This window comes from Pygoscelis adeliae, unplaced genomic scaffold (assembly GCF_000699105.1).
Source record: "Pygoscelis adeliae isolate BGI_AS28 unplaced genomic scaffold, ASM69910v1 Scaffold467, whole genome shotgun sequence".
Lineage (NCBI taxonomy): Eukaryota > Metazoa > Chordata > Aves > Sphenisciformes > Spheniscidae > Pygoscelis > Pygoscelis adeliae.
The window spans coordinates 197,194-214,560 of record NW_008825253.1 but is presented as its reverse complement, the minus strand read 5'-3'; the positions used below and the strand labels follow the sequence as shown (position 1 = coordinate 214,560).

The window sequence follows — 17,367 nt, the reverse complement described above, 5'->3', positions numbered from 1 at the left end:
CTGTTCTAGTGCTCACACCCTTCCCTGTGTTTTTCTGAAGGAGGCTCTAGTTATTCAAAATCTGACAGTGCATTTAAGCAAGCAAAGTAAACCTCTTTAGGTCAGGGGATTGGTAAAAGACAAACTTAGGTTGTTAAGAAGCTGGAATCAAACCAAGCTGACAGTCTCATAGTACATATGAGGGCACCACTTGGCTGTTCTGTAAGCCTTTGCAGTAAGGTGTGGGGCTTTCTGTTGTTAATTTTTGAAAATCAGCAGTTCTTTCAGGTTGATGTGTGTCAGTACAATGCTACCAGAAGTAATAGAGAAGGATAATACCAGAAGTAATAGAATACCATCTTCATATTGATAGCGTTAACTCCTTTTGATAATTGATCTGTAACGACTATTTAAATGATTGCCAGAAAAATTTTTGTGATTAGCAACCTGTATAAATTGAGAGAGCTAATGCTGTGTTTTTCCATAGTGTTATCTGTCAAGTCAGTGTAGACTGGGCGGCAGACAGCTGCCTTCTGTGTATCTGGATGGCCTGATCCTTTTTTTGACTCTTGAAGCCATTATGTCAGTTTTAAGCAAAGCCTAATGTCTTTAGAAGTCAGACCGTATCTTGCCAACAGTCTTTCAAAGTAACGTTTGCTGGGATAGGAAAATACTCCTTGGAAGGCTTTCAGGGTTTCTCTAACATCCTTTTACCTGCAGGGCTTACCTAAATTGGTTCACTTAACTTGCTTCAGTGTTGATGTGCAGTAAGCATACAGTGGCATATGAACCCTGGGGAAAGTGCCTCTACTTTAACTGCAAGGCTCAATGAGTATCTTGCAATGAAGAAACACCATCCCTGCCCTAATGCTATAGCTGTAAACCCTGTTTTGTGTTTCATCTCTCCCATCTCCTCCTCTTTCATTCAGAAACTTGGAAGAGAAGCCTTTTGCCACTCGTCTCTCAAATTAGAATTTCAACTAATCTTTTTTTCCAAAAACCTGTTAAATTCTACCAGGTTGGAATACTACTGTATCTAAAGGCTTTTGCTAAGGCTGCTGGATCACTTTCCACAGAAATCTCTGCTAAGGAGTGGGGGCTGTACTCGGGCAGCAACCCGAAACACCAGAGTGGCAGGATGCCACTGCCTCCGAGTCTGTCTGGGCTTGGACTCTGGCCAAGTGAGAGAGGAAATAGCTTCGAGCAGATATCTGTGTCCTTGCTTGAGAAGCTTGCGTGCTTGGTTTTCACTCCTTAAGACCAAAGAATAAGCATTTCTGTGCCCTAGCTGAGATGCTGGGTGCTCCAAGAGATCAAGATCCCAATGGTTCCCAAGGCTGCTGAACGGCATGATGTTGGTGTAGGCGATTATCTCAGAGTATGGGCCTGTGCTCTCTGCAGTCACACCTCCAGTTGTGGCCAAAAGTGATCTGTCAGAGGTTGTTGGGAGGAGAAAGACAAATAAATTCTGATCCCTCCAGGTGGCTATCTGAAATGTAGTAATTCACTGAAAGGAGGATAGCAAATAAATCATGTTTAGAAGGAGCCGGAAGGGTTAAATTAGTATCTGCATTTTATATATGGGGATGTGAACTGCTGGACCAACTGTTAGGTCCAAATTAGTACTGAGCCAGGCATGCATCTCAGCTGTGACTCTCTGAAGTGCCTCTTAGATGTTAATTGCTGTCATCTCCCACATGTGGTTGGCACCTGGCAGTGTAAAGGCTTATTTTCCTTTCTGTTCCAGTTGAAAGTGGGTTACCTCGAGCCACCAGAAATAAGATAGCTTGTTTGACAGAAAAGCATCACTCAGTCAGCAGCAGCCAAGAGGATGTTTGTCTTCTTGCCCTTCCGTCTGTGCAGTGTGAGAAGGATCAGTCTCGTATAGATGGGCTGAGTCTCCCCCCGTGTCTCGAGCTGAGCTAAGCGGCACCTCTGACTGGCCCTGGGTGTTTTTGTGATTCAGGGTAGAAGCTCAGATTTGGGCCAGGCCTAACAGAGGTAGAGACGGCTGATATATTCCTGTGTCTCTTAGGAAAATGTGCTGCTACCTGGTGTTGGTAAAGCATTTTAGGATCTGGTCCCTGTGGAAGTAGTCAGGTTTTTAGCTGTACTGAAGGGGTGAGCTGGGGCAACACAAGAGGTGGCTGAACTGCACAAAACTTCTCAGACTTGAGAAATTTGTGCCAAATTAGCATTCAGGTGCTCTTGCCTTTGCTTATCAGCGCAGTATTCCAACTATATCATTCCAATCAGTTTTTTTGTTTTAACTTGTACTAATTTCATTTGTTTTGTAGCACATTTAAAATCTTGTTTTCAAAATGTGGTTTGTCTTTTTAATGCTTTCAGCTCTGCTTGTTAGTACGTTTTAATTTTTGTTTTCCTTTTTTGGCATTTGTTTTATTTTACATCACCCTCCGGGATCCCCCAATATTGACCCTGTGACCTGTGACCTTTCAACCTACATCCCTACAATGATTTCCTCCCTTCCTGTGACCTCTTTTGGGGCTTGGTGCTTCTCCACCTAGTAGTTTAAGACTAGCCAAAAATGCAAAGCAAGGCTTGAATAACTCTCCTCCAGTGAAAGAGCTGAAAGAATCCTCTGCAGTTGATGCCTTCCGATCCCGCAGCATCAGTGTGTCTGAACATGTGGTCCGCAGGTAGAGGCACTTTAAATGGGGAGAATCCAAGAGCAACTCAGCACTTGGAAATTTTACTCGCAAGGGTGGGTGGAAGCAGGGTGGATTTGCATGTGGGATGCTTGCATGACTTTGTTACGCAATAGAAGACTGGCCGTAGCCACAGTCAAAGGTTTTGGGAAAGTACCGTGGATATCCCATGGCTTCCCAACGCCGGCTATTGGGTTGTCACATCACACCCCATGTTGTGTATGGTTACTTTGCCCTATTCTCTGATGCTTTAGCAACAAAAATTTCTATTTTCAAAGTAAAGATGGTGAAGGGGGGAAAAACAAACAAACAAACACCAAAAAAAAAAAAAAGGAAAAAGGTTGCATTCTGTGCAAGTGAGAGTCCTGGCTAAAACTCACCAAAACTTCAGCCGTCTAAGCAGTGACTTGCCCCAGGAGAGGCTTTTGGTACTCTGCAAACTTATGTACAGGCCCTCGTCCCAAACTATGAGGAATAGTTCTGGCCTCGGGTCAGGATTTGTTCTTTGAGGCAAAGGGAGCTGACAGAAGTATTCTGGTCTGAAGTACGATGCCCTGAAAACCTTAATTTGTCTTTCCGTAGAGCAGTGAAATGTATGCTCAGCCCATATGAAGCTCTTGCTTTCACGACTACAGAAAACAAGTTTTGTTTGCAGACATGGATTTGCTGGCATGAAAGATGAAACAATTTATGCTAGTTTTTAAAACTTATTTCTGGATCACTTCCCTTGAGTGTTAAACTGCTGTCTATAACATGTTGGTTTAAAATCTGAACCTGAAGATCTGTGCCTTAATCTGTAAGGATTGCTGTCAATGGAACTTTATTTTCTGTGTTTTTATTTTTGACTACAACTATGTGGTATTTGGGGGAAAGACACTGAAGTGACTGAATTGTGAATACAATTCTGGCACTTCATTCTCTGATACTCCCCATTAATCTAGTAGGTGATTTTCTTTGCTTGTATTTATATGTAAATGGTAGCAACTTGAAGTTCAGATAATTACCCTTAATGATGCCAAAGAAGTTGCCATGTCATAAAAAATTTGGCTGTACCTCAGCTTAGTTTGTATTATGATGGCATAAGGAGTCGTCTTTATAAAATATTGCAATCCAGCCTGTTATTCCAATTGTTTTAAATTGCATTGCTAACTTGGCTGATTTGAAGGCAGAGTTGCTCTCTATTCTTGTGCCAATTTCCTGTTCAGAGTGCAATTTTTTTTCTATTTCAAGTTAAATTAGGTTTTACATAGCTATTGAATTTGGAGGAAAAAAATCAATATATGAAAGGGATGCAACAGAGAAAAAAGCAAACCACAGGATTATAAAGCTAGGTCTAGAGTGCCCCGATTTATGGCTCATGGGCAACATGTTGCCTGGGAAACTGTGCAGGTCACAGGACGCTTGCCCTCACTATAGATTAGCGAACTCAAAGCATGGTGCTGCCACTCACTATTTGCTTGGTGCGCTTGCTCATGGGCCACCCAACATCAGAGAGCACTGGCCTGACCTAGTCAGTTGAAGGACATTTAAATGTTTCTCAGTCTCTCAAGATAAAATACACTTTCTGCAATGACAATCTAAAAGCACAACATGAGGCTGATCCAAAAATATTTTTATTATGTCCTGGGTTTGATGTCTGGCCACCTCTCTGATCTGGCACATGCATGTATCGCAGGTTGTTCTGCATCACACTGTCTTTCGGGTGACAGGGACAAGCATTTTGCAATGTGATCTGTCAGTTGGAAACATTCTCTTCTAGTCGGATACAAACATCCATCACTAGTTCAAGCCTGGGCTCTGCAGATGAAAATTCAGTGGCTCAGGCTGATGACAACTTAAAAAATCTCCACCTGGAACTCACTGAGACCTGTCTGGATATGATGGCTCGATACGTCTTTTCAAACTTCACTGCGGTGCCTAAGAGGTAAGGGGTCAGTCGGTGACCATGGGAGAGATGTTTTTGTTTGAGGTTCATATTTCACTTTATTAGTGGAAAGTTACCGTGACCTATTTGAGATTCTGGCAGGCCCAGGCTCTGAAGCCATTCCTTGCAGATAAAATCTGGTTTGGCTAAATACATTAGATGAGAGAAGGCCATTGGAGCCAAACAGCCTTTGCCTCAGCCTTGAACTGTCCAGAAGGAGATGCCTTGAAGGCATGCTGTCTGTGAGCAGTGCTTTGCTCCATGTCCTTGCTGGATGATCGCAGTCTTCACTACAGAACTGAGTGTTGTGCCAGCTGGCTTCAAATGGAGGGCATTTACTCTTCTTGCTAGCCCTTCCCAGAAGGAGACACATAGCTCAGACAAGGCTCGTTCCCTTCTGCTCTGTGATGTGTGTCCAGGATTGAACTGGACTGCTCTGTAATGTCTGTCCGGTAGCGCTACTACCAATTGATATTAAATTCAGCTCATCCCTTATGCTGTTGGATAATGTGTATGTTGATGACCGGGGGGGTATGTTAAAAATGCTGTATAAAGAAGGAAAGCAGGCAGTACCTCCGACGCAGTTACATGAAATAAGCCACCTGTGTAGGCTCTGTGCTCGGCAGCCTGAGAGCTGCATTCATCACAAGTGTGTTTCTAGGTCTCCTGTGGGTGAGTTTCTGTTGGCTGGAGGAAGGACAAAGACGTGGCTGGTTGGTAACAAGCTGGTGACCATCACTACAAGCGTTGGAACAGGGACAAGGTCCCTGCTTGGCCTAGACTCTGGAGATCTCCAAAGCAGCACAGAATCAAGGTAAATTTTGCTCCCATTTCTAGAAATTTCCACCTAACAGAGTCACTTAAACCACTGTTACAGTGCATCTTTTTAGGTTTTCCACTTACCAGAAGAGGAATGTCTCATTTGTCCAGCATGACTGATTCCTCTCTTCAATATCGTCTTTTTTTTTTTTTTGCCACAGCTCAGACCCTGTTTTGCAAGTGAGACAAACTAAAGAAGCTCCAGCAAAACTGGAATCTCAAGCTGGGCAGCAGGTTTGCAGAAGCTCTCGCAACAGAGTCCGATCCATGTCTGGTAAATTCCTATCCTGGAGTCTTACTGGCATTTCTGGGTCCGTGTCACAGTCTTAAGTGTCCAAGTGCCGACCGAAGAGACCTCTGTCTAAACTAATTTGAGAACGTGGACCTGTCTGGTATTTAATAGTGGGCAGGTGGCAGCAGCTGTTGGCCTCAGGAGTGGTGGTGCTCCTCCTGCTTGGCTCTCCGTGCAGGAAAGCTTTGGTGATTGGTTAAGTGGTGAGCACTTGCAGTGAGAATCTCACCTATGTTTATCTAACCTCGTGGTTTATAAGAAACGCATTGAAGGTAAAGTTCTCTTACGTTCCCAATATTGTGAGCGCAGCTGCTAGAGAAGCTTAAAAGACTTATTGTTTCTGAGATGTTTTTAGTGCTAACTAAGCATGGCTCTCCCTTCTATTTTGTGTCTGTTGTGCTAGGTGGTCATGCCTTACGTGTTGGTGCCTTAGACAGCTCAGCCTCCCATTTCCCCAGTGGCTCGGCTTCCCAAGGGACACAGAGTCCTCCTGCTCCTGCATCTCGATCAGAGAAGACTAATCCTGCTCCACAGACACCTCTGCAGAAAGAAAAAGCAAACTTAGCTGCGTATGTCCCGCTGCTGACACAGGGATGGGCAGAAATCCTAGTGCGCAGACCCACAGGTATCTTTACCTGAATGTGGAGTGAGCTCTTTTGACTTGCTAAGAAACCAGAGCCTGGATGAAGAAGAAAAATCCATATTTAGTTGCAAATGGATCTCTTTATTGCTTACTGCCTCTTGAAACTAATACATCTGATTCTTGATTCCTTGAAATCATTCTTTAGTGTCTTAAATCTGCAAAAGACCTGTGAAAAGATTGAAGCAAGGACTTATATTTGTACGTTAAGTACTGTTACAGAAATAGAGCCAGATAATATCAATCCTACTTTGCAGTTCCCATTTTTACACTGCTCTGTGGTCTTTCTTGAAAATCTGCCTGTGCTGTGTTTTAGCTTTCCATGCTAGATTTGAGATGAATGAGGCTTATGGCTAGAGCAGCTGCATAGTTGTGTCTGCTGTTAGGGAAGGAGTAATGACATGTTCAAGGTCAAAATTCTTGAATACTGGTATGTTACACAACATTAACAGGGAATTGTCTATTTCAGCTGAAAGTTGCTTCATGAGAAAATAACTGACCTGGTATGGTTAATTGAAATACCTGAGTGTTTTGGATGCCTTTTGGGAATCTGCTGTAGTAATGAGTTACCAAGGATGGTTTTTGAAGAGCTTGGGGTGAAGTACAGAGCACTGGGAGCTACTTACTGAAAATAGGAAATTAATCAAGTGATTCTGCCAGATGTCAGGAGAACTGAGAACTTGGTCCGTTTTGATTTTTACTTGCAAAATCCAAAACAATTTGTGCTTTTTTTGATGTGAGTTGTAAACTTTCTGGAGTTGGGAGTACTTAATACTCTTCCCTAATTTTCTCTTACCAGGTAACACAAGCTGGCTAATGAGTCTGGAGAACCCGCTCAGTCCATTTTCTTCAGATATTAACAATATGCCCCTGCAAGAGCTCTCTAATGCACTCATGGCTGCAGAGCGTTTTAAAGAACACCGAGAAACGGCTCTGTATAAATCCCTCTCTGTCCCCTCCTCCAGCTTGGCCACTGGGACAGCCAAACCATCGCTTCTCCAGCGTTCCAACACAGGTGAGAGATGTCAAGCCAGTAGCGTGTCCAGCATAGCTGTCACTAGCCTGTTTAAAGTCTGTTGAAGTTACTGCAGGTCTTCTAGAACAGTAAAGTTAGCATAGCAATGAGAAGGGGAATCAGTTCTTATCCCTAGAATTTTTCAGTGAAAAATTCCCTTCCTCCTTGCTTCTGATGTTCCATCGGAAAAGTACCTCTCTTTCTTAAAGAGAAGAAAGAGAGGAGTAATGTGTTTCATGCTGTTTCCCAAATGAAAATGAACAAAGTTATGGATCTTTTCCATCTTCCGCTTGTTTAGGGCTGATCTGGGCACCCCACATGCGGATGGATCTTCCCATGCAGCGTTTCCATTTCCATTTGTCTTCAGTATGGGAGTTTGTGTTGGGCACTAAGAGCACTAGGTTCCTGGGAGAGTGGCCTGTTACAAACCTTGCCAGCCAGGGTCAGTTAGTTGCCACTGTCTTTTACAGCATGAGATAGCAGAATGCAAATCCTGTTGGCTGCGGATTTATTCACCTCTTAAAAGGACTTTAGGCTTCAGACTGGTGCAGCTGAATCACTTGAGTTTCTTTCGATGGCTTTATTTTATCATAGTGGCCAGGGCTTTTCACTGTCTTTACTTTGGTGCTAGTTCACTTCTGAAAGAGCTGTTAATGGTGGGAGGATAATGTTGACCAACAGCTGAAATTTTTAAAGCTTTATGTAATCCCTGCTCAGAGTTCTTATGAACAACGTCTAACAGTGAGGCTCTCAGCAGTGCTAGCACTATCAAAACTGAGCAGTGGTAAGAGCAGACAAGGCTTTTCTGGGGAGGTGGCAGCAATGGTATGGATTGTTTGGAAATCTGGTAAAAATGCTAGTTTTCAGGTTTGTTTTAAACAGGGCAGGATATGATTTTAGGATTTCAGAATGTGTAAACACAAAATTAGAGTCAAAATCAAATTATCACCTTTTAAAAAAAATATACTAAATTTTTATCCGTGAACACTTTTATTGACTCCTACGAATTTGTGGCATGTAGGTGTGAACTGATTAGTTGAAAGAAGCACCCACCTGAATGCCACTCCTGTGGCAGTCTCAGAAAATAATTTTGGCCACATTCTTGTTAACACAACTTCTACAGTAGACTTGCCGGAGCTGGCTGGCGAATGAATGTTCTGAAGAAGTTTTGCTGTCAGACTGTCATATGCATGTTGTTCTTCCTCTTTAGAGGTTAAACCGTGTGAATCTTTATTCATATTTCTACTCTTCAGACTCTTCTGTTGGTTTAAAAATTATCTTTTGCCAATGTGTGTAGCTCAGGAAAAGCTCAGACTGGTTTCCTGCGTGTGCTAGGATATCGCTAAGGAATTTTCTGTTTCTAAAAATCACAAAGATGCATTCTTCGAAGAGAACAGTTCGAGTCTGCATTGTTTGAGTGTGTTTATGCCTCCTTATTCATGTTGAGACCTTGTACCCTTAAAGTATCCCTTTGGCATCTAGTGAGCTTATCCCAGCTTGTTCTTTCCTTTGTTTTTATTTATTTATTTATTTATTTTAAAATAGGCTCTTGGTTACATTTTAAACTCTGTGCTTTTTAATTTTTTTTTTTTTCATATAGTCTCTCCTTCCTTTTGATGTAGCTGCTCACTTGATTTCCCTTTGCAGTGGCCTCTTTCTCTTCCATGTACCAGTCCAGTTGTCAAGGGAAGTTGCACAGGAGCATATCCTGGGCAGGTATATTTATATATCTTTAAGGAAAAAAAAAAAAAGTATTGCCATAGAAGAACACCTCTGATTCATAGAAAATGTATCCCTCATACTTCATTTTCCCCTTCCATGTCTCCTGTCTGTACCCAGTCTCATTACTCTCAACAAATGGGATCTTGACTAGCATGAAGAAGTCCAAGCCAGATCCAACATTTGCAAGTGCAGGAAATTTCTTAAAGCAACTTTTGTTTTAGCTGGGGTGGACTGCGAGTCATGAGGCACAGTGTTAAATGACCTGTCCACATGTCTGAGTGGCTTGATTAATTGAATTATTTATTTTCAGCTTCATTTTACAATTGGCTTTGTGTTCTGCTAAATGTAAAAGCTCCCACTTCTGAGAATGGCATAGTATGCTACAGGACAAGCTACCCTGAAATGAAGTCCTATGCTACTCAGCCCACAGGAATCTGTCAGAATTGGACACCGAAAAGATAAAAGGAGCTGAGATATATATAGAGATATATATATATATTAAAAAAAAGTTTGGCATTACAACGGATGCTGGTTAAAAGTTTTTTAAATAAAAAAAGAAGAAATATATTTCAGGGGAAAACCTGCTAAATTCTAGCTTTTGGGGGGCTCTATAGTAGTGTAAAATCTTTCTCCGCTTCAGTAAAATTGACTTCATAATTAAATGAAGTGGAGATCAAATCACGTACCTTATGAGCACAACACCTGCATTGCTTTGATAATCTGCAATGCTTTGTGATTTTAATTAGAGGGTTGAAATGTCTTTCTGCCTTCTTTCCTTCACTGGAAAATTCTCTGTAGAGCAGCAGGGTATTCTCAGCTGCTGGTTGTTGTTGACACAGGCCTCTTAAAGCAACACAAAGATGCTGCAGTAAAGTATTTTTCTGTACTTTTCCTCTCTGCTCATATTGTTCTCTTCCCACCTAAAGAATAATTAGCGAGTGCTTGCGTTACTTAAAAACACCAGCAATCTTGGCAGTAGTTTAAGAGCTAGGGAAGCTTGGAAACACTGGATATATGCAGGTGTGTTCTGGCTTGGACAGCTAACCAGATCAGCACGTTGTTTGGGGTTTTTTGGTTTGTTTTGGTTGTTTTTTGTTTTTTTTTAGAAGGTACGTGTGTGCAATGCTAACTCTTAATTGCTTCTTTGAAATAACTTTGGTCCTGCGAGCTGAAATCAATCCAGGAAAAGCTGCTTTAGTGATACTTTTTTTCTTTTCTTTTTTTTAATTTTGCTGATTTTCTTTATTTTTTGTGTGTGCTAATTTTTTTTTTTTTTTTTTACTTTGGAAAACAAATCTTGGCCTTTCAGATTGGTCTTCCAGTCCCTTGTGTGCGTAATGGGAAGCCTCCTGTTCTCCAGCCTTTTCCTCAGGACAAAAAAGCAAGGCCAAGAGGAGCCTTTGGTCAGACTCATCCCTGTGGTCAGGGTCGCTGCCTGGAGTAGAGACAACGTTAAATGCTGGGATAACCTCCTCCACCGTAGGCAGGGCTTCCAGGGAGCTTTCTTTGTCAGTGTGGTTTCATTAACCATTTGTCTATCAGATGCCACATGCAGGTTTCCCAGTATTGCTGCAGTGCATGTATTACTCTTGCTCTCTTGTCCTTTCATATGTCTAGGGCTGAATGGTTTTGCTTCTACTGAGACATACTAGGAAAACTGCCAAACTGCAAGTGAATGGCTCCTAGTAAAATTTCTTATCTCCTTCTAGGCCACTACAAGGCACAGGAGCATTGCATTTCAATACAAGAAAAACTTACTTTTTTGCACACTTGCATAGAACTGATGTCTTCATTGCCTGGATAATGATGAACTTTCAATGCTAGTCTTGTACTCTCTTACATCTCTGTAGTTCCTGTCTGTCCTGATAACCGAACATTGATGTACAAGGTCCCATTTCCTCATTCTGTCCCCTGCTTGTTCATCAGTAACAATTGGAAACAACTGCACTTATTTTGACCAAAGCAGACGCAGCCCTTTGCTGTGAGGGTAAGGTGATCAGTTATTCTATACAAAAGGGGAACCAGGAGCAAGTCTGACATGACAAGAAATCAAAGAACCAGAGCACTCATTCAATATGGCCTTCCATTGAAATCCCATAGGGAAAAGGCTGGTACTTCAGAGGAGAGGATGGGGGCCTGCCGGTCTGTGCCTCTCTACAGACTTCAGTTCTTCTGCCTTGTGTCTCGATAGAATCAGCGGTGGTGCTGGAGGAGGGGAGCCCGTCGGAAATGGAGCTAAAGGAAACTGAGTCCCCAGCTGAGTCTCCAGAGAGCGAGGACATTGAGACTTCATGTTCTGAACAAGTCCTGAGCGAGGAAAGGTTTGGTAAACCCCAGGAGTCTTATAGCAGGGTAAGAAGAAACAGGTTAACCAGTTCTGTCCTGTATGACAGCCCTTCAGACATCTGGGAGAACTGTCTGTGCTCAGATGAGTCCCTCTTGGCACCCTCTGAAAGAACTCACTAATGATGCCAAAATGCACATGCAGTCACGATTGAGAGTTTGGATGGCTTGTGAGGGACTGCATGCAGGGCAGCAGGAGTAAATACCTGTTTTATGCAGGGTCCTCGATCCGCATTGCTTTGTACTTGGCACCTCTCTGCTCGTCTTTCACTGGAAGTGTCAGGGGGTGCCTCGAGCGTTACTGTTGTCAGCTTTTATTTTGCGTATCAGGAAAACTGTTCATCTTTGTTTCTCCCTCTTTAAGTCCTCCTCAACCTCCAGCCAAGAAGAAAAATCTCTGAAGTCGGAAGACCTGGTGGAGGGTGGAATTCCCATCGGGAGAGTCCTGCCGTCAGAGGACGGCCGAACGCTGGAGGAGCTTTCCTTCCAGCCATCCCAGCCGCTCAGCAAGTCGAGTTCTTCCCCCGAGCTACAGACACTGCAGGAGGTCCTCAAAGATGCAAATGGCAGAGAAGTAACAAGGAGGCTGAGCACAGAAGTGAAATCAAAATCCCAGTCTGGGAACCTGGAAGGGGAAGGGCTGGGCAGTTGGCTGGGCAAGGGGGAGGACGCCAGAGTGACTGGGTCAGGCGGGTTGGATGGCACCGGTCCTGTCACCTCGCCTCGCTCCCCCTCTGGGCACCGGCCCCGAGGATACACCATCTCTGATTCAGCCCCATCAAGGAGGGGAAAAAGGATCGAGAGAGATGCCTTCAAGAGCAGAACAGCAGCCTCCAATGCTGAGAAAGTACCCGGAATAAACCCAAGGTGGGTGGAGGGGCTTATCTGAAGCTAGAAACGGTGAGCTCAGACTTGCAGCCATGGCTGGATTCGTTCGAAGTGGTCTGCTGGGTTTGTGGGATCTACAACACAGTATCTGATTAAAAAGAAAGATTAATTACCTGTTTTTTCAGGAGCTAATACAGACATATTGAACCCACTACCACCAAATTAACTTTGTGATTTAGGAAACAGGTCTCTTAAATGGTGAAAGAAATAGATAAGCAGTTTCCTCATGTTCTTAATCCATCCCAGTTTAGGGTCCAAATGCACGTGTGGCTTGAGTGCAGGTCACCTAGAGTTAATTTTGCTGTGAACAGGATGAATTACTAGTCTTGCAGTTCAAGAAATATGTGCAAAATACTAAGAAGAAGGAAAAGTGGTCATAATAGTTGCTTTTTGAACTTTAGATATTGGTAGTTGCCCAAAATTGCATTATGAGACAATCTTCATCTTATTGAGGGCAGGTAAAATGCAAACGTCTGTAAAATCATTTATCTGCCTGCCTAGAAATACCCCCCATATCTGTGAGGCAGGGGTGCATTCCTACTCCTCCGTTCTGTGTAAAGATTGCCTTTTGAACAGGGAATTTGTGCAGCTGCCGCTGTTTGACATAACCATTGTTTTTTATGACAGGGGTCTATTACAAACTGCAGGTAGTCCAGGCACTTAAAGTGTCTCTAGAAGATGAGTAATACTCTGTTAGCATTTTAATTGCTCCTCTTTTTCTTCTGTACATAACGTTCTTGCATACAACAGATCAAAATTGACTTAATTTTTATGGTAACAGGACTTTTTCCCCCTCTCTCCCTTAGCTTTGTGTTTTTACAGTTGTACCACTCCCCATTCTTTGGCGATGAAAACAACAAGCCCCTTTTGTTGCCAAATGAGGTAGGCAAGGATTTTTTTTTTTTAATTCTTGTGGTTAATTTTTCTGACCTCATTACTTTTTTGGAACGTAAATGATAGTAATGAATTTCCAGCTCAGATGGTGTGATTTAAAGGTGATTCCTCCCAACAGTGCTACAGATGGGAGATTTTCTGTACCCCAATCCTGGTGGCTCCCGCTTTATGGCTCTGGATTGAATTTGAGATATTGGGAGATCTTGCTGGTGCTGTTTCAAAATCCTAGTCAGAAGGCAGGGTCATTTGTGGAGTTTTGATTTTTGCTGGTAGGAGGAGTGCAGGATGAAAACTGAGCATTAGGTGATATTGGCAGAAGGTCACTAGACAAACCTGTCAGCCCTCCGTATAATTGGGAGTGGCCAAGAAGCTTTCTGTGGTCATATGAGAAATTAGTCATAAACTTCCTGGAGAAGTAGTGCTGGAATGGGGTTCTTGTGAACTGAGCACCGCAGACCTCCTGCTGATAGTTTCCCCTCACTTTGGGCTCGGGTGGTCAGGCAGTAGGGAGCCTAAGTGAGATGAGGTGATGCCTTGTGCTAAAAATGTTCTTCAGAGCAAGAGACGTGATAATTTTTCATGCCTGGAGCTTAAATGAAGGTACGATGTAATTTGTCATGGCAAGTGCATCTGACCCGTGCAGTTTGCCAGATTAATCTCATCTGAAGTATAAAACCAAGAAGTGTGGTGACAGATGCCATATAGCACCGCTCTGTGCCTTGGCCTGATGATGCACCGTGCCCTTGCAGAGCAGAGTAGGGCAGCATTCATCAAGGAAGACACTAGTGAAGGTCAGGAATCTGTGCTGTCACTGTCCTGAGGGGGTTTTAGGGAGGACAGCGGGTGTGTGGAGATAAGTTTTTAAAGATGCGACCAATGTTTTGATTGTAGACTTTTGAAAGATCGGTGCAGCTCCTGGATCAAATTCCTTCTTACGACACACACAAGATTGCAGTGCTCTACGTTGGAGAAGGCCAGGTGAGTTGTGTGCAGATGCATCAATCCTTTAATGGTTACATCTCAACAGAAGGCCGGGCACCGCTACTCCAGTTGTGAGATTTGTCCTGCTCCTGCAGTAGCCTTGCTTTTCCTTAGTTTCTTGCACTAAAAATCAGTGCCTGCATGAAGCCCTTCTAGGAAGGTAATAACCTAATCACTCATGCTGATTGAGTGCTCTTAGCGTTCGGTGCGGGACTCCTATGTTCTTATTTCCTAGAGCAACAATGAAATTGCAATTCTGTCAAATGAACACGGATCCTATCGCTATACAGAGTTCCTGACTGGGTTAGGGAAGCTCATTGAGCTCAAAGACTGTCAGCCAGATAAAATTTACCTTGGTGGCCTGGACGTGTGTGGGGATGATGGACAGTTTACCTACTGTTGGCACGATGACATTATGCAAGGTAAGGTGGCTCCAGAAGTTGGAAGTGGGAGGATGGTCTCTTCTCATCTTAAGACTGACCTGCCTTCTACAAAGTGTTTCCTTTCCAGGGATGTAGTAAAGATGACCTGGGGCTCTGTTCTCCTCCCATTTCCTCTCTGGTATCTCTGCAAGCCATGTGTTGAAGTTTGGGAGAGGTGCATACCTGCCTTATTTAAGAAAAAAAAAAATCCCACCACTTTTAAAATGGTCTGCTCTATTAAAGGTTGATATGGTTTGGTGTAGAGGTTTGTAGAATGAGGTGTTTGTTCTTGAGCTGATGAGAAGGCTGTTAATTGAGGGTAGTGTGTACATGTCAAAACTCTGCTAATCGTTCCTCTGAAGAACGGTATTGAAAGCAGGAGGGTTGTCATTGCTGTGGTCATTGCTAACTGAACTGCAGCGTTACCCAGCTCCTGCAGCGCCAAGCAGTGCAGGTATCATCCAGGATCCAACAAGCTACCATGAACTTCCCAAATTTTTTCGTACAGCTCTGTGCATCCCAGTCATCATACTTAGTCCGGTTCAGTGGAGCAGCTGCAGGTTACTCGGTGGCCCTGGTGCTCTTCAGAGCTCAATTAGGGGAAGTCCTGGTTTAAGCTATTTAACTCTTCCTCCTCAAACCAGATTCTACTCGCCATGCTGCTGTGGTCATGCAAAAAATACCCAGAAGCACTTCTGCAGTCCCCCGTTCATTTTCTGTGAACAGATAGATAGCTACCACCACTTACTTTTAAAATGGTCTGCTCTATTAAAGGTTAATATGGTTTGGTGTAGAGGTTTGTAGGATAAGGTGTTTGTTCTTGAGCTGCTATGAAGCCTGTTAATTGAGGGTAGGGTGTACATGTCAAAACTCTGCTAATCGTTTCTCTGAAGAACGGTATTGAAAGCAGGAGGGTTGTCATCGCTTGATGAGAACGCTTCTTCCAGCGTGCATCAGGCGCATGCTGAAAGCCAGGCCCTTAATTCACTTTGCTGAGCCCGGTGCTAGAGAAGGCTGGGCAGGGCAGTACCTAAAAACTGGCAAGAGCAGAGCTTTCAGAGGCTGCCTTTTTGCTGGCTGCTGCACTCCAGGCGCCATTGGAGCAATCCAGTGGGACTGGATTCAGCTGTCACAAACGGGGACAAACCTATCGAGGGAGCACAACTTATATATTTTTTTTATTATTGTGGTGCTGGTGCTACTTTGTCTTCCAGACGAGTGCTGCCCGTTGACCATTGCTGCTTGCAGCACTGCTTTCCCAGGCCAGCCTAAGGATTTTTCTGTTTCCTCTTCAGCCATTTTCCACATTGCTACTCTGATGCCCACAAAGGATGTGGATAAAAATCGCTGTGACAAGAAAAGGCACCTTGGGAATGATTTTGTTTCTATCGTTTACAATGATTCTGGAGAAGACTTTAAACTAGGAACAATAAAGGTACGAGAGTTTACTTGCGGGTGTGTTACAAAACAGGCATGTGGCTGTCTGTAAAACCTTGCTCTGATGTGTGTTATCTTAGCAAACAGCACTGAGATCACGCGTGGAGGTTATTTGCCTTGGTGGGTTCACATGTGTTCGTTTATGGCATTCACACGAATCACGATGGCTGCCAGTAAAATGTATATGAGTATTTTATTGTTTTCTCATCAGGGTCAGTTCAATTTTGTGCACGTCATCATCACACCACTTGACTATGACTGTAACCTGGTGACGCTGCAGTGTCGGAAAGGTAGGAATCCCTCCAGCCTTTGTTCTCAGTCTTTCCTGTACTGAGGTACAATAACTGCCTGCACTTTTCAGTGCTTTCGTGTTTCAAAAGTAAAAACTTCCAGGAGAAACTCTCTGAAACCAATTTGCTGCCTAGTTATGTCTGGGTGTGTCCTGTTCATATATCTTCCCCAAGATAAGAGGTATCTTGAAGTTGTACCACTCATACTATCGTCAAGCTTAAGACAAAAGTGCCAGCAGAGTAGAGCAGGTCCCTCCGACAATTGCTTGGGAATGCGGGAGGAGATACGAGGTGGAGGTCCCTGTGGCTTTGGCCTCTGCTGTCCTTCCCAGCACTGCAGGACCCGATACTCGGAAGCTGGTCACGGCTCTGTGCCAGTTCGGCAGTGCTGGTGCGGTGATCTGCAGGGGCGTCTGCCTTCCTCTTAGCAAAGGGGCACTTCTGGGGTGTTTTTCGCTCACACTTTGGTTCATGTGATAAAGGGCCCAGCAGGCTCTCCTCAAACTTTTACGGAGCAGCCAGGATTTGAGAGCCGGTTGTGTTAAGTTGCAGTGCAAGTTCTGTTACAGTTGGAGCTGTAGAGCTCGATGGGGACTTCTGAGATTCTGTGATGCAATTGCTCAGGTTTATATTACTTACCTATTTAGTCACTGGCAACCTTTGGCTTGTTCTTAACTGTCTTACAAGAATTTTTTTCTTCTTCCTTTAAAATGAAGACATGGAGGGTCTCGTAGACACAAGTGTCGCTAAGATCATCTCTGATAAGAACCTGCCATTTGTAGCCCGTCAGATGGCCTTGCACGCTAACGTGAGTACCCCTGAGCTCCCTGAGACCTTCTGTCTTTCAGCTGGTGTCTTGGTCCATCACCAGCTTCCAAGGAAATGAGTAGGGCTTGCTAAAGCAAATGAGTTTTCTGCTTCCATTATTGCCGTCAGCCTTTAAGTCAGAGTTAGCACGTGAACAGTTGTAACTCAGAGCTGTATTTCAGTTGCTGTCAAACTGTACTGAAACGCTCTATGGATTTTATTGTCGTCGTTATGTTAATGTGCCT

At 43.6% G+C, this 17,367-nt stretch overlaps 1 protein-coding gene across 3 annotated transcripts in view; it reads left to right on the top strand.

Annotated features, from left to right (window-relative positions):
* Positions 1-17,367, top strand: part of TSC2 (tuberous sclerosis 2) — a 34,209-nt gene that overhangs the window by 14,744 nt on the left and 2,098 nt on the right. Inside the window, exons 26-40 of one of the 3 annotated variants that reach the window (XM_009329375.1) lie at positions 2,508-2,639; positions 4,408-4,572; positions 5,234-5,386; positions 5,553-5,665; positions 6,087-6,308; positions 7,123-7,338; positions 8,986-9,054; positions 11,252-11,412; positions 11,768-12,270; positions 13,098-13,173; positions 14,077-14,163; positions 14,402-14,588; positions 15,884-16,023; positions 16,237-16,315; positions 17,032-17,123. In XM_009329375.1, coding sequence (XP_009327650.1) covers positions 2,508-2,639; positions 4,408-4,572; positions 5,234-5,386; positions 5,553-5,665; positions 6,087-6,308; positions 7,123-7,338; positions 8,986-9,054; positions 11,252-11,412; positions 11,768-12,270; positions 13,098-13,173; positions 14,077-14,163; positions 14,402-14,588; positions 15,884-16,023; positions 16,237-16,315; positions 17,032-17,123 — 2,395 coding nt within the window. The remainder of the gene's footprint in view (positions 1-2,507; positions 2,640-4,407; positions 4,573-5,233; positions 5,387-5,552; positions 5,666-6,086; positions 6,309-7,122; positions 7,339-8,985; positions 9,055-11,251; positions 11,413-11,767; positions 12,271-13,097; positions 13,174-14,076; positions 14,164-14,401; positions 14,589-15,883; positions 16,024-16,236; positions 16,316-17,031; positions 17,124-17,367) is intronic. The other 2 variants (XM_009329377.1, XM_009329376.1) reach the window with 2 other exon arrangements.